The sequence below is a fragment of the Fusarium venenatum genome (genome assembly GCF_020744135.1).
Source record: "Fusarium venenatum strain MPI-CAGE-CH-0201 chromosome Unknown EDB82scaffold_4, whole genome shotgun sequence".
Taxonomy (NCBI): Eukaryota; Fungi; Ascomycota; class Sordariomycetes; order Hypocreales; family Nectriaceae; genus Fusarium; species Fusarium venenatum.
Window position 1 is genome coordinate 825,799 of NW_027072132.1, and position 13,140 is coordinate 838,938.

At 48.3% G+C, this 13,140-nt stretch overlaps 3 protein-coding genes across 3 annotated transcripts; all 3 read left to right on the plus strand.

Moving 5' to 3' along the window:
• Nucleotides 1-1,701: 1,701 nt before the first annotated feature.
• EDB82DRAFT_511498 (OPT oligopeptide transporter protein-domain-containing protein) lies at nucleotides 1,702-4,385 on the plus strand. The gene is made up of 2 exons (XM_025737008.2): nucleotides 1,702-2,210; nucleotides 2,262-4,385. The coding sequence occupies exons 1-2, from the start codon at nucleotides 1,955-1,957 to the stop codon at nucleotides 4,235-4,237; spliced, it is 2,232 nt and encodes a 743-aa protein (XP_025591912.1). The 5' UTR covers nucleotides 1,702-1,954; the 3' UTR covers nucleotides 4,238-4,385.
• Nucleotides 4,386-5,695: 1,310 nt separating this feature from the next.
• Nucleotides 5,696-6,918, plus strand: EDB82DRAFT_288747 (uncharacterized protein). The gene has a single exon (XM_025737010.2). The coding sequence runs from the start codon at nucleotides 5,930-5,932 to the stop codon at nucleotides 6,713-6,715; it is 786 nt and encodes a 261-aa protein (XP_025591913.2). The 5' UTR covers nucleotides 5,696-5,929; the 3' UTR covers nucleotides 6,716-6,918.
• Nucleotides 6,919-11,558: 4,640 nt separating this feature from the next.
• Nucleotides 11,559-13,126, plus strand: EDB82DRAFT_451258 (uncharacterized protein). The gene is made up of 5 exons (XM_025737013.2): nucleotides 11,559-11,914; nucleotides 11,968-12,167; nucleotides 12,226-12,362; nucleotides 12,414-12,664; nucleotides 12,712-13,126. The coding sequence occupies exons 1-5, from the start codon at nucleotides 11,741-11,743 to the stop codon at nucleotides 13,024-13,026; spliced, it is 1,077 nt and encodes a 358-aa protein (XP_025591916.1). The 5' UTR covers nucleotides 11,559-11,740; the 3' UTR covers nucleotides 13,027-13,126.
• Nucleotides 13,127-13,140: the final 14 nt, after the last annotated feature.

Consider the following 13,140-nt stretch of genomic DNA (forward strand, 5'->3'; position numbering starts at 1 on the left):
AGTAAACCTTTACGCATCCGTGTTCTAATCTCGAGATGATCTACGTACCATTTATCAGACAACAGGGATGTCAATCCTTGGTGGGCTTTTTCCAAAATAGATGTATTTATCGCGTGGCAAACAAGCCACACCCTTTTGTCACGACTGCGACATTGTAAATCGCATCTCTTGGTTTCGCTTGGCTCCATCGCCGAGATATCCAAGGTCGTGGTAGATAAAACGCTGATCTTACCAGAATTAGATAATTCTCGGATGAAGGCGAGTTTCCAGAATTTATCGAACATGATCTACAGATGGGTAAATAAAATGCAGGATTTATCTTTGCATGCAACAATGACAATCATGGTTACAAATGTGACCACCATAGGGTAGGAAATGGATACCTTTTCGCCTTTCCAACAGCTGAAAGATAGCATCAAGATCATGACAGACCGATAAATGTCAAAAAATAAACTTGTTCCCAAAATGGCTCGTCGTCATGTTAAAGGCGTTATAACGTTCGGCGAAAACAGGTATAGCGGTTGACAAAAGTCCGTCTTGTGGCCGTTTTCAGGCCATTTGATTCTTACAAAAAGTACCTGAGCTAAGAATTAGGGAGCGGAGGAGCATGGGTAGGGCGTAAATGTGCCTTGGCAGCCCTGACCTCGGCACTCCATAGCGGAATGTGAGCCCTGCCAAGGGGTTGACAGATTGCGGGGGAGGCGAGATGGTTTGTCAATGCATTTATGGGATATAAATAAATAATTGATTAATTCATAGTATATTAGAAAATAATACAAGATGCTGTGACATCGGTGTCATGTTCAATTGTACTAACTCATCTCAATGTACAGTGAGATGATGATATCCTCATCTTATCTAAACGAAATCCTATGACTCTATTCCGCTGTCGGAACCAACAAGAGCCCCACAGACTTCTCAATTGGAGAGAGAACAGCGTCTAACAAAAAGGCCCTTTCATTTTCTCCAACAGTCACAGTTGTCCAGCCACTAAGGCAAAGGTCCCCGCAGAATGGATGCCAAGCGTAACAAAGGTTCCCCGAGACGATAGCGGACAAAGACACTGTTTTAGGTTTAGTTCCGATAAAATGATAGGGGAGGTACTTTGATGCCCTGTTGGTAGTCATCAGTAATGGGGATTAACATGATACTCCGGAGGCGTTATCGGACTTGATAATAAATCAGGAGAGATTAATTCTAGATTTTGGAGTATCAGATGTTTGGATGAGGGAAATATGTTGGCTTCTCTTGGCGGATGGATACTGAAGAGACTTGGAGATGTACATGTACTTAAGTCGTCACCAATGTAACACAATTAATGTGCATCAAAGTAACCATCAAGATAACCATAAACCATGCCCTGTTTAACCATAGCATTAAATCAGTGGCGTATTTCACTCTGCCCGTTTCCTCGGTGCCACCCGTCTTCCGTCTCTCTATCTGTGACTTTCCCTGTCCTCTATCTGGGGGTGGAGCCACTCACCCTCCATTTATCCCTCCCAATCATTGCCTCTAATCCCTGTTCATCCTAACAAAAGTTCAACGTTGATACTCCCCATTCGGGCAGCTCCAATTTGTCTCACAACTCCAATTGGTCAAACACCCGCAGATAAGGTCGCCAATCTAGTGTCTAGACCGTTGGTCAAGTCTGTTACTTTTAGAGGAACGTTTGTATCTCTCTTTCTTTTCTGGGAAACATACCGAAACCATAGACCGGGGGCGCACAATGATCATCAGTTCAAGTGTCGCATGGGCAAAGGGACCTTGTGCTTTGACTAAATCGGGACGCATTGTCAAAAGTGCCACAGCGCAACAACTTCAGCTCGCCACGACTGTTGTGATAGATAAATATCCCATCATGCCGCCCACTTGAATCTCAATCTTGTCTCTCTCCTACCCAGCCAACCGGTGACCTCAAGATTCAAGTATTGAACTGAATCCGATAACCGCAAACATGGTCGCCGAAACTGTCGTCCCCGAGCGTCTGCCCGCAGAGTCTTTCCAGCCTGGCTACGATGAGAAGGAGCCTCACAACATCGACATGGACCTCAAGTCCGAGGCTGATAGTGAGGATGAGCGCATCACAGACTTGTTCTCCAGCTTCCCTCCCGCCAAGGGCGTCGAGCACGAGCCTAACCCATTGACTGCCCGTGCTGTCATTGTCGGTATCGTTCTCGGCTCTCTCGTCAACGCCTCCAACGTCTACCTTGGTATGTCATCTCATCCAATCACCAGTGACGCCTCTCACTAACACCTCTCAGGTCTCAAGACTGGTTTCACTTTCCCTGCTACCATGTTCGGCGCCATCTTCGGTTACGGTTTCATCCTCATGCTCACAAAGTCTCTCCCCAACGTCCCCCTCCTCGGAGGCAAGTTCGGTCCCCAGGAGAACTCCATCGTCCAGGCCGCTGCTACCGGTGCCGGTGGTATGTCCGGTGTTTTCGTCGCCGGTCTCCCCGCTATGTACCGTCTCGACCTCCTCTCCGACGACCCCAAGAAGGATTTCGGCCGCATTCTCACAATCACTCTCGTCTGCGCCTTCTTCGGTCTCTTCGCTGCTGTTCCTCTCCGACGATTCTTCATCATCAATGTCGCTCGTGAGCTGAACCTCGTCTTCCCTACTCCCACCGCCACCGCCATGACCATCCGCTCCATGCACGCTGTGGGCTCTGGTGCCAACGATGCTATCCGCAAGATCAAGTCTCTTGGTATTGCTTTCATCATTGCCCTGCTCATCATCTGTGTTGGTCAGTACGCCGATGGTATCCTCCACAACTGGCATATCTTTACCTGGTTCTACGCCTGGTCTGGATTCAAGGCCACTGGTCTCCTCGAGCCTGAGAACTGGGGTTGGTACATCCAGCTCACTCCCGCCTTCTTCGGTTCCGGTATCCTCGTCGGTCTCAACGCTGCCATCTCTTGGTGGGGTGGTACCGTCGTCGCCTGGGGTCTCATTGGTCCTCTTCTGGTTCACTACGGCGAGTGCATCGGTATTGAGGTCGGTGAGGGCAAGTGGGAAGGTCTCACTCGATTCAGCGTCATGACCGGCGTCGACCACCCTGACTACGTTCCCTCTCCGCGATACTGGATGCTCTGGCCCGGTGTCATGGTCCTCATGGTCTACTCCCTCATCGAGTTCTTCCTCCACGGAAAGGTTGTCGTCGATGGTTTCAAGTTTGCCTTGCGCGAGTCCGCCCGCTCCATCAACAACCGCCTCGTCGCCCGTGGCACTCACAACTCCTGGTTCGCTGGCCAAGCTGCCAAGGCTGATGCCGATGGTGGTGTTGAGGATTTCGCTTCTGCTCAGGAGCAGGTCCCAACATGGGTCTGGGTTTCTGGAACTCTCGCCGCTCTCATCCTCGCCATGATTGTCAGTGAGGTTCAGTTCCACATGAACGCTGGTCTCGCCCTCCTTGCCTGTATCCTCGGTGTCATCTTTGCTTTCATGTCTATCTACGGAGGTGCTGTCACTGACTGTGCTCCTCTCACCGCTTCTGCCAAGGCTTCTCAACTTGTCTACGGTGGTATCACCAAGGGCAACTTTGCCATCAAGGATGCTCAGCGAATCAACCTTATCGCTGGTAACATCGCCTCCGGTACTGCTGATGTCGCCAACTCCCTTGTCAGCGACTTCCGAGTTGGTTTCCTCCTCAAGACTCCTCCCAAGCTGCAGTTCTACGCCCAGGCCATGGGAACTGTCGTCTCTGTCTTCCTGGCTCCCGGTATCTTTGTTCTCTTCATGTCCGCCTACCCTTGTGTCTACAAGCCCAGCGACGACCCCGCTGATATCTGCCCCTTCGCTGCTCCTTCAGTCGCCGCTTGGCAAGCTGTTGCCACCGCTGTCACCATGCCCAGCATCCCCATCCCCAAGTCCTCTGCTTACTTCTCCATTGCCATGGGTATCCTCTGCGCTGTCCAGGCTATTGTCAAGCACTTCTGGCTCGTTGGCTCTCGCGAGAAGTACCGAGACTGGCTCCCCAACTGGATGTCCGTCGGTGTTGCCTGGGTTCTCGGCCCTGACTCTGGCTACGCCAACGCTATCCTCTTCGGTTCTATTACTGCATGGTGGTGGCGCAAGTACTTCAACAACCACTTTGAGATGTACGCGTTCGCAATCGCTGCAGGATTGATCGCTGGAGAAGGTTTCGGTGGTGTCATCAACGCTGCTCTCGAACTTGGAAAGGTTTCCGGTTCCTTCAAGGGAACTGAAATTGCCCTGCCCGGTGCTGAGTGGTAGATACGATAGATAACTGTTAGTTAATGTGTTATGAGCGTTTTGAAAGGCGGTGGTTGAGAATGATAGCGATAGCAATACCATGATTTAGTTCTACATCAGTCAGATCTAGCATCGTCATCTACATATACCCAATAGATCATTAATCTGATATTTATCCGTACATATGCCGATAACCGTCTTGTGAATGTAACCTTCTCCAGCGATCAATCCTGCAGCGATTGCGAACGCGTACGTCTCAAGGAGACATGTTTCTTGGATAAGTGGGATTTGCATGGGTCGATTCAAGGGCCCTTGCGAGAAGATCTAGTGAGTGAGACGATATATGCTTGCTCTGTAAAAGAAGCGCTGCGCTGATATGAGAATGCTGTCAAGTAAGTAACCCAGCTCTCTTTACTCCGTAGGTTGGTTATCACGGTCAACAGCTTGTACGGGAATAGCAGAAGTTGATATCTAATCTTTAGGATAGAGTATTACAATAAAAAACCTAAGAGTTTCCTCTAAAATAGCATAAACAGGCACATTCATTTCTTTTCTATGCTTTCAACAAACAAGTTGTATCCATGCCCTGATGCCACTGCTACCACACATATCTCGCCCTGTCTCAACCTGCCTAAGAGCATATTCTTGCTCCTAGGTAACATTGTCAATATCAGACGCCTCTTCTTCATCCTCTGTGTCCCAGGCAATGTTTTCCGTGACGTCTAGACTATCAGGTAGTCGTGTCTATCTGGTGCTTCACACCCATGCACGCTAGTTCCGCAAGTCTGAAATGTGGATGCAACGGTGGCCCGTACAAACCCTGCTAGCGCCACGACAAGAAACACCACCACAATAAACCACAAACACTACAATTCGCGATTTGACGATAACTTCAACTTCTGAATTGATAAATTTAAGATCTACACAGTTTTGGAGTGAGCAGTGAATCAGAGACTCCTAGCTCGATCATATGGAAGCGTATGGTCCAGCCCAGCTCAGCTATAAATTCCTCGATATCCTCCTCCTCAACTCTTCTTTTCATTCTTCCTCATCCAACTCAGCCCCTTCCTCGCAGCTGACTCTGGCTTCATCACTCCGAACGAACCGCACCACTCAAACTGTATCGTTTGAATGCCTGCATTCTGCGCTCGCTTGCAATCTTGACGACACCATTTCATCGGCTTAAGCGCTTCATTCGACTTGTTCAACCGTTCGACCGCCATCTCCCTGATACGTCCATTCATCAGCCTCTTGAAGACGATATCGACCGAGTTGCAACTCTGAGCTATAATTCCAAACGCGACCGCGTGCTCTCTGCTGCAAACCAGCACCCTGACTTGGACTGGCCAGAATGGTTCGACACAAACAACGATTACAGCTTCGTCTCACACCAGATCCCTGCAATTTCCAATATCAAAGCTGGCAAGTTGGCAAAGGAACACGAAAAGTTCGGTTATCCTGATGGCGTCCTTGTCAACTTTGTGTGCCCATATCGCCAAGAGCCCCAATGAAGTGTACAACCACATGCTGCGACTCATGACCTGGAAGAAGCTACTCTGGGTCACCGGGACACCCATCTTAAGCTCCTTGAGGGACTTGGTCTCACCATTGTCACTGATGTGTAATGCCTACGGTATCTAGATCGACATTAGCACGCGCTCTCTCGGCTAGTCGCCGGGATTGTATGTTGAGACGTACGATCCCTACGAAGAGATGAATCATTTCGACAAGGATAGGACACCGGGTATCTTCCACCCCGACTTCTTAACCAATTACCCGGACTGGGAACCACTCAGGGACATTTACGAAGCCTCTGATCGCAAGTGCAGATTATGGATTGCTAATCCAACCATTTTCAAGCACGCTGGGGGGACACTTGACTGGGGGACAACTGCTGGACATCTTATTGTGCGGCAAATCTACAAGGAGATGCAAGTCCATCGAACGATGAGAACGCGACAGCAACTTCCTGATGGCAGCATGCACTGCCCTGCAATCAACATGCAGTCGTCTACAATCGTGGTTGAGGAAACTCAACATGATGAGGGACAGCTTAGGGATGACGTCGAGTCAATTGGTCGCGCACACGCCCGCAAGCTCTACTTCAATCCAGCCAAGTCAGCGCTTCCCGACCTTGAGAGGATCGGTTCCTCGAATCGTATTGGTGAACTGCACCCAGAACATAAGCCAAGACTCAACTTTGGCGAGCACAGGAAGGGTGTCTTGACCGCATTCTACTACCGAAACTACAAGGTTCTCAATCCAGATGAGCCGATTCTTCACGGCAGCATCGACCAGTTTAAGGAGGCAATCAAGGCAATCAAGGATCCCAACTTGATGCGGACTACGGACGTTTTGAGGCGACACTGGAAACGGTTAGGGAGGCCGTCGAGGCGGATCCGGTGGTGCGGGACCGCCATGAGACAGGGCAAAGGGGAGTCAGCAGACGAGCTGACGAACAGGCGCTCAGTGAGGAGTTTGTTTTTGATAGCGACATAGAGGACGATGATGGCGTCGTCACTGAAGATGAGGAGTGTGGTAGTGATGATGGAACCGGGCCTTCCAAGCGCAAGGCTGAGGGTGATGCACGGGATGATAAGGTCAAGAAACAGGCCATTTAGATTGAGAGAATGCAAAGGACTCACGGTGGCACGCAGTTTTGGTAGGCATTTAAAACATAAGACCTAAAATTGACAAGCGAGTTATACCTTTTTAGGCCAGACTCTTAGGCTTTTTATTTATTTCTTCCTCCGGCAAGACCATGACTTTGATCTCATGCTGGAAGGTGTGTGATCCTGGTCCTCCTCATTCTCCTTGCTAGAGCGGAGATCGATCCGTCCCACTACTGTCAATAAGCAAATAAGTCTTAAGGCGTCTAACGACCATAGATCTCAAAGTTGTCAGTGGATAAAGTCGTTGTAGGTGTCTGAGTCCTTTGTCCTGGTGGCCGACTGTTGTAACTCAGCTAGTCTCGACGTACTTCAGACTGTCACAATTCGTCCCTCAGGGACGGCTTCATAGTCCTGGTGGTTAATGCCAAGCTGCGCGGCTGTCTTTCGCATCTCCTCGAGAACTCGCTCCCGTTTTCCACGCTCGACTCGCTGAGCGGCGGTGTGCTGATCCGGTTCGGTGTTCATTGTCCTTCACTTGGTCAAAAGACTAAGTATGCCATTCGGGAGGTTGGCTTCACTTCGGGAAAGCATGACGGCTCCAACGTAGTACATAACGCTTGGCGAACCGCTCCTCTGCCTCCTCTCCGAGCCCCTCCTGCGCCGCGGCCTCGACCCCGAGGACGATCGAGACCCATGGCCAGTTGCACTTGTACCCTGGTAAAAAACGACTTGTCGTCGGTGAAAGTCCAGACGGACGTCCGTGAATTGCAAATTTCAACTGCCATTAACCAACCTATAGCGGTATGTGTTTGCAAAGCCCTTGAATGATACAGACTGATCAAATCATGCAGTATTAAAGCCTACGAATCGAATCATCAAGGGCATCCCCTGCAGATCACTACAAGGCAAGTTCAACGACCAGCTCCCGACCGTCAATCGGCTCCCGTTCTACCAGGATCCTGCCTGGCAACGTAAGTCCGGCACCTGTGGAGAAACGTTCAGAAGAACGTAGGGCCACTTCAATCCCATGGTTCCGACTTTTACGGAAAAGTCGAGACTATCATTAGTTGCTTTACCCAACCAGCCCGGCACCTGATGTTAGAGAGCAAGTTCACCCTGCGCGATCTGCTTAGCCTGCCACCCATCATAGCCTCCTATCCGACCGGCAATTTCAAGGTTACGTTTATACAGACATCAAAGGCTTAGATCCAAGCGTCATTGGCGTATACGCCGGTCAATCTCAAACCTCACTTTGGGGACGGCAAAACGACCATGATACCAACGCGGATGACTTGTGAAACAAGAGTACGCATTACAACACTCGGCGCACCTCCGAAAGCTGCCGCCACATCGTGCCGATTGTCTTATTCGATCGCACCCAGACTCGATGCCTGATCTTTTCTATCTTGCAGAACAGACAGTGCTTCTGCTTCTCATTTACTATTCTAGCAACATGATGTCCGTTGACGAGGATATCGAGGAGGATTTTGGGATGCACACCTGAGGCTTAGGGCGGTGATGCTCAGAAGGATTTCTGTCAAAGCACTGTTGGACTCTGGCTGGCCGCTGTTCTCGCCTGCTGAATGCAACAGAGTCAGCCCCTTTAGCTTCACAATGCCGACATCAAAGCTTTCAACTTCAAATCAGCTTTGCCAGTCGGGCGTGGCTATCTATAAGCAGCTGGTACACTTCAACGAGAACAGCAATCAACGACCTTGCAGATCCGCAGAACAGACGAGACTCGAGCTATTTTCTATCCTCTCTATTGGAAAAGAAACGCGAGAGGCTCTTAGACTGCCCAAGAGAATGGAAGCTTTTCTTTGAAATCATGCACGATGGGAAATCCCACGACATCCCTTGGGTTCTGTGCCCAGCAGTTGGGCCGTACGAGAATTTTGAGTTACTGTCGTCCCTGGGTGTTCGTGTCGAGTACTGTGATCCCCTCCAGGAAACATGGTTCTCGATTCCACTGCAGTGCGTCCTTCTCGCTGACAGATGAAGTTAGTGGAAGCCGACGACACACAGGAGCCTTCGCCAATACAAGAATTGGACGATGCTTCTCTGGGTACTCCGAGGAATTACTTTTACGGACGGCTTGAACGGGTTTGAGAAGTCTCACGGTTGCGAAACAGGTGATTCAACTCAAGTTCAACCACCTAAAGCAGACTTGTAGTTGGGTCGAAAAGCCACGAAGATTCGGGCCCGTTCCTGCTCTAGCACTCTGGCTGGGCAATTGTGCCATGAGGGATCTATTCAGTGGTCATTATACTATTATTAGACCCTCAGCGCCGCCGGTCGATCACAACTTCTGGATCCTGAAGCACTACGATGAGCTCAAGAAGAAACGCCCGCGCCAGTGACACCTGCACCCAAAGCCGCCAACTTTTCCAGGTACCCAGATGACTCTTTTCGGCTCGTGCGCACCGGAACCGACTTGCCGATATCACACTCAACCACCCCAACTTTGACAATTCGATGAAGACCGTAAATAGTGGGTTTACCCAACCAGTACGACGGCGGCTTTACACTACACGACTTGCTAAGCCGACCACCTACCTGACCAGCAAATTCCAAGGTCTGCATCTATACTAACATCAAGGGCCATGATCCGGATGTCGTTGGGGTATATATTGGTCAATATCAAGTTTCAATATGGAAGTAACAGAACGGCCATGATGCCAATACCGATGACTTACGAAACAAGTGTCCCCACCTACTATGTAACAGAAAAAATAGCCTCCTAAGTCTTAGGGTATAAAAATGAGTAGCCTATGAACTATAGTCTAAGCGGTGTAAATTAACCTACTAATTTCGTCTCTTATGCTTCCAGCGGTTAATTTTTCTGATACCCTGAGGCCCGCTACAACGCTGCTCGAAGCACGCGGTGTCCAAAGGAAACGTCATGTTGTTATGAGCGTCCAAGGTTGTCTTTTCAGTACCCATATTAATTTGAAACAGAGTAACAACTACCGGAAGGCTAGCAGGGAGCAAAATTGGGTTACATCAAGAAAGTGGCGAGCCTGAAGATACTAAGGTCAATGCTCTGATACCAGTCCCACGGGGACCAAGAGTCACGTGTATCGCAACATCGTAACAACCTAAGGCTATCTTTAGTCTATTGCCTTACGATAGGTCCTAGGCGATAATGATACATGTAAGTAGGTAGTATTCGTGTTCACTTGGCGATCTTTACCTGACAACCTTGTAAGGAAATGCCGTGTTATGCAATAGAAAATGGGACGTTGTTACCTAGTACAAAAATACATTAGCCGAACCAACAGCAGCATCACAAGCCCGGTTTCTTGTACAAGCCTTAAACTTACCATATAAAGCTAGCAACCCGTCTTGTCCTCCCGCTAAGGTAGGCTAAGTCCTGGAAACACCTAAACCCGAGACGGGGAAAGATACCGTACATTTCCAGGAAATTGGCCGACACGACAATCAAGGCTAAGGCAGGCCATCAGCCTTGCCATGTTGATCGCTTCTGCCGATCGTCTAGACTTGATGACTGATAGAAAAGACCTTACTGGCGATTTGTTCGAGCCTCCGGAAAATTCCCATATACCTCTCAAACACGCTGTTGTCGCTTAGTTAATGACTTTCCTTGGCTTGATATCTGGAATGCTGACACTCTATGCTGAACCTGCAAATCGATAGTGGGAAAATGATCCTTTCTCTCCTTTGAAATCTGGTAGATCAAGTTGAATGGAATATTCGCTTGGTCGGAGGCTAACATCCGATTTGCAGTGTTCTGCTATGCCGTGTGCTGTAGTATCGACAAGGTAACATCGTGCATAGCAGCTGATGATTTTCCAGACGCTTAGACATCGACGATAGCCTTCCTTCTATCCATCATCCAGTCTAGATGATATCTAGAAGTGATTTACACATTCAATTTCGTGGAATGTCACCAGCAAGCCAATCTAACGCGGCTTTAACCCCTGGAAATGATTTACTGATTGCCAGTGTACAGATTCAGCTCGGGCCACGGTGCAACCGTCGAGGCCACATATCGCGTGCTCTTAAGTCTGGCTGATTACGGAGCTAAAGACCTTTAATCTACACCTGGACTCTTGAAGGCTGAACTGATTTCAGTAGTGCCATGTTAGTCGACAAGGTCTAAGCCTTACAGATCTCTGGTTCGTTAGTATCTCGCTTCATACGGAGTTCTTACTGGATATAGATAGGACTAGAGTGTCTCACTAAAGAAAAGAAAAGAAATAGGGGATGTGAAATTGCAACTAAAATATAAAGTAGTAGTTACCGATTTGTATGTGGCTTTTGCAGATCACCAGTAGTGGCCGGGTCCGTTCATTCTCGGATTCGATCCCCTTGTTCCGCAGCGACGCTAGTTCAAGTACCCATCCAACGGTACTTAATTGAAGAATTTACTAGAGAAGCCTAATGTATCAGTTGCCGTAGCGGGCCTGTCCTCAAGTACAATCTTCTCTCATGTTTCATAAAATGAGGCTCTCCAGATATCAAGCTGACAGGAAGACGATATGCAGTGACCTACAGACGATATACATCGCCTGTTGCTTTTTTCATGCAGAAAGGGGTAGCATGGGGCTGACTCAGGTACTATGGCAATAAGGTTTGAAGGTTCCAAGGGTTCAAGTGCGGCTACGTAAGGGTATGGCTCGAAAACTCCATCCGGATATTTGATAACCGGAAGTCATTAGATAATCTTGGAGACATTGGGTTGCACGCCAACATCTTCAGAAGAGCCCCTAAAGTAAAGTAAAACATCAAATCCCGGTATCTGGAAAATTCTAAGAGTATTTATTATTAACGATGACTCCCTCGGTTGTTGTTAGCTCAATATCACACGCGACAGTTTTTTCACCAAGCCTTACTTAGTATTGAGCCTCTTATACACCCAACACCGAATCAATACGAGTATACCGGCGCCATGGCAGAGATAAATCTCAAGCCTGTCATCATTGAGATGTGGATCGAGTATGCCATCGGTATAATCGTCCTCTTTCTCCGACTTTTCGCTCGACTACAAAGGATCAAATTTACAAAGTTTAGGACCTGGGCGCTGGATGATTGGTTCACTATTCCTGCCATTATTCTATGGACTGTATGATACAAAGTCTCGGGTCAATTGACAAACGTGGACTGACGCGCATTTAGTTTGAAGTCTCCATGTGCCAAATCATAACACAATTAGGCAGTATCACCGGCCTAACGAACGAAGTCGCATCGAAATTCACGCCTGAACAAGTCAAGAGCTTCGAGACGGGAAGTAAATGGTTGTTTGCGGCGTGGTATGTCTATGTAACTATGGTATGGACTCTCAAAGCCATGATGCTTTCACTTTTATACAGAGTCACGTAAGTCTTTTCCATTGGCGCATTCACGGCGCAAGAACTTACCATATCTCTACTTTAGCAAGTCACTTCCCGAGGAGCGTCTCGTTAAACGAGCCTCGATCTTCGTTGCTATTTGCTATCTAATCACCATTGGTGTTGTTTCAGGTCATTGCTGGCCTACCTATCAACTCTGGCAGGTTTATCCTGTTCCATCAGGTATGCGATACTATCACTACAAGCAGAGTCATGTCTAATTATTTGCTACAGCCGACTGTTCCCAAAACCGAGCCAAGTACTACGCCCTTGTTACGACCAACGTTGCGACCGATATTATCATAATGGCCCTGCCTATTCCTTTGCTATGGAAGCTACAAGTCAACCTAAGGAAGAAGCTGGTCTTTGGCTTAATATTCTGCGGTGGAATCTTTATTATTATTTGCACCCTTCTCCGTTGTATTATCTGTCTGAGCATGCCAGAGCGACTGGATCTTGGACTTAGTTGGTCCATCCGTGAGACAGTATGTTAATATCCATTACAATTCGAATCGAGCTAACAAGTCAACAGGTTGTCGGAATCATCGTCACAAACGTGTCATCGATCAAACCCCTCTTTACCGGTCGCAACTTCAGCACGAACGATAGCTCGAATCAAAAATCTAGCCATCTGGGTTTCTCGCATCCTGGCAATACACACAAGATGTCCCGGATGGAGAGACTACCTGATGGAAATGGAAGCACTACTGGAAGTCAAGAGTGTATAGTTCGGGGAAGTGGCAAGAACCAAACCACGATTGTCGCAGATGATAATAGTTCGGATCACAAGTCTGATCACAAGTACAGCGGACGGATCCACGTTACAACAGACTTTCACGTTGCATAGGCTTAGGAACTATTTGTTATACTTACTGGCAACCTTTGGCACTGGTGCCCTTTATCTTTTACTATGTTCATTATGATATTACCTACACCTTATAATAAACAAAAGAAATCATTT

Coding starts and splice junctions, on each gene's coding strand:
- EDB82DRAFT_511498 (XM_025737008.2), top strand. CDS start 1,955: ATGGTCGCCGAAACTGTCGTCCCCGAGCGTCTGCCCGCAGAGTCTTTC. Junction 2,211..2,261: donor CGCCTCCAACGTCTACCTTG/GTATGTCATCTC, acceptor AACACCTCTCAG/GTCTCAAGACTGGTTTCACT.
- EDB82DRAFT_288747 (XM_025737010.2), top strand. CDS start 5,930: ATGAATCATTTCGACAAGGATAGGACACCGGGTATCTTCCACCCCGAC.
- EDB82DRAFT_451258 (XM_025737013.2), top strand. CDS start 11,741: ATGGCAGAGATAAATCTCAAGCCTGTCATCATTGAGATGTGGATCGAG. Junction 12,168..12,225: donor TCACTTTTATACAGAGTCAC/GTAAGTCTTTTC, acceptor TCTCTACTTTAG/CAAGTCACTTCCCGAGGAGC. Junction 12,665..12,711: donor GTTGGTCCATCCGTGAGACA/GTATGTTAATAT, acceptor ACAAGTCAACAG/GTTGTCGGAATCATCGTCAC.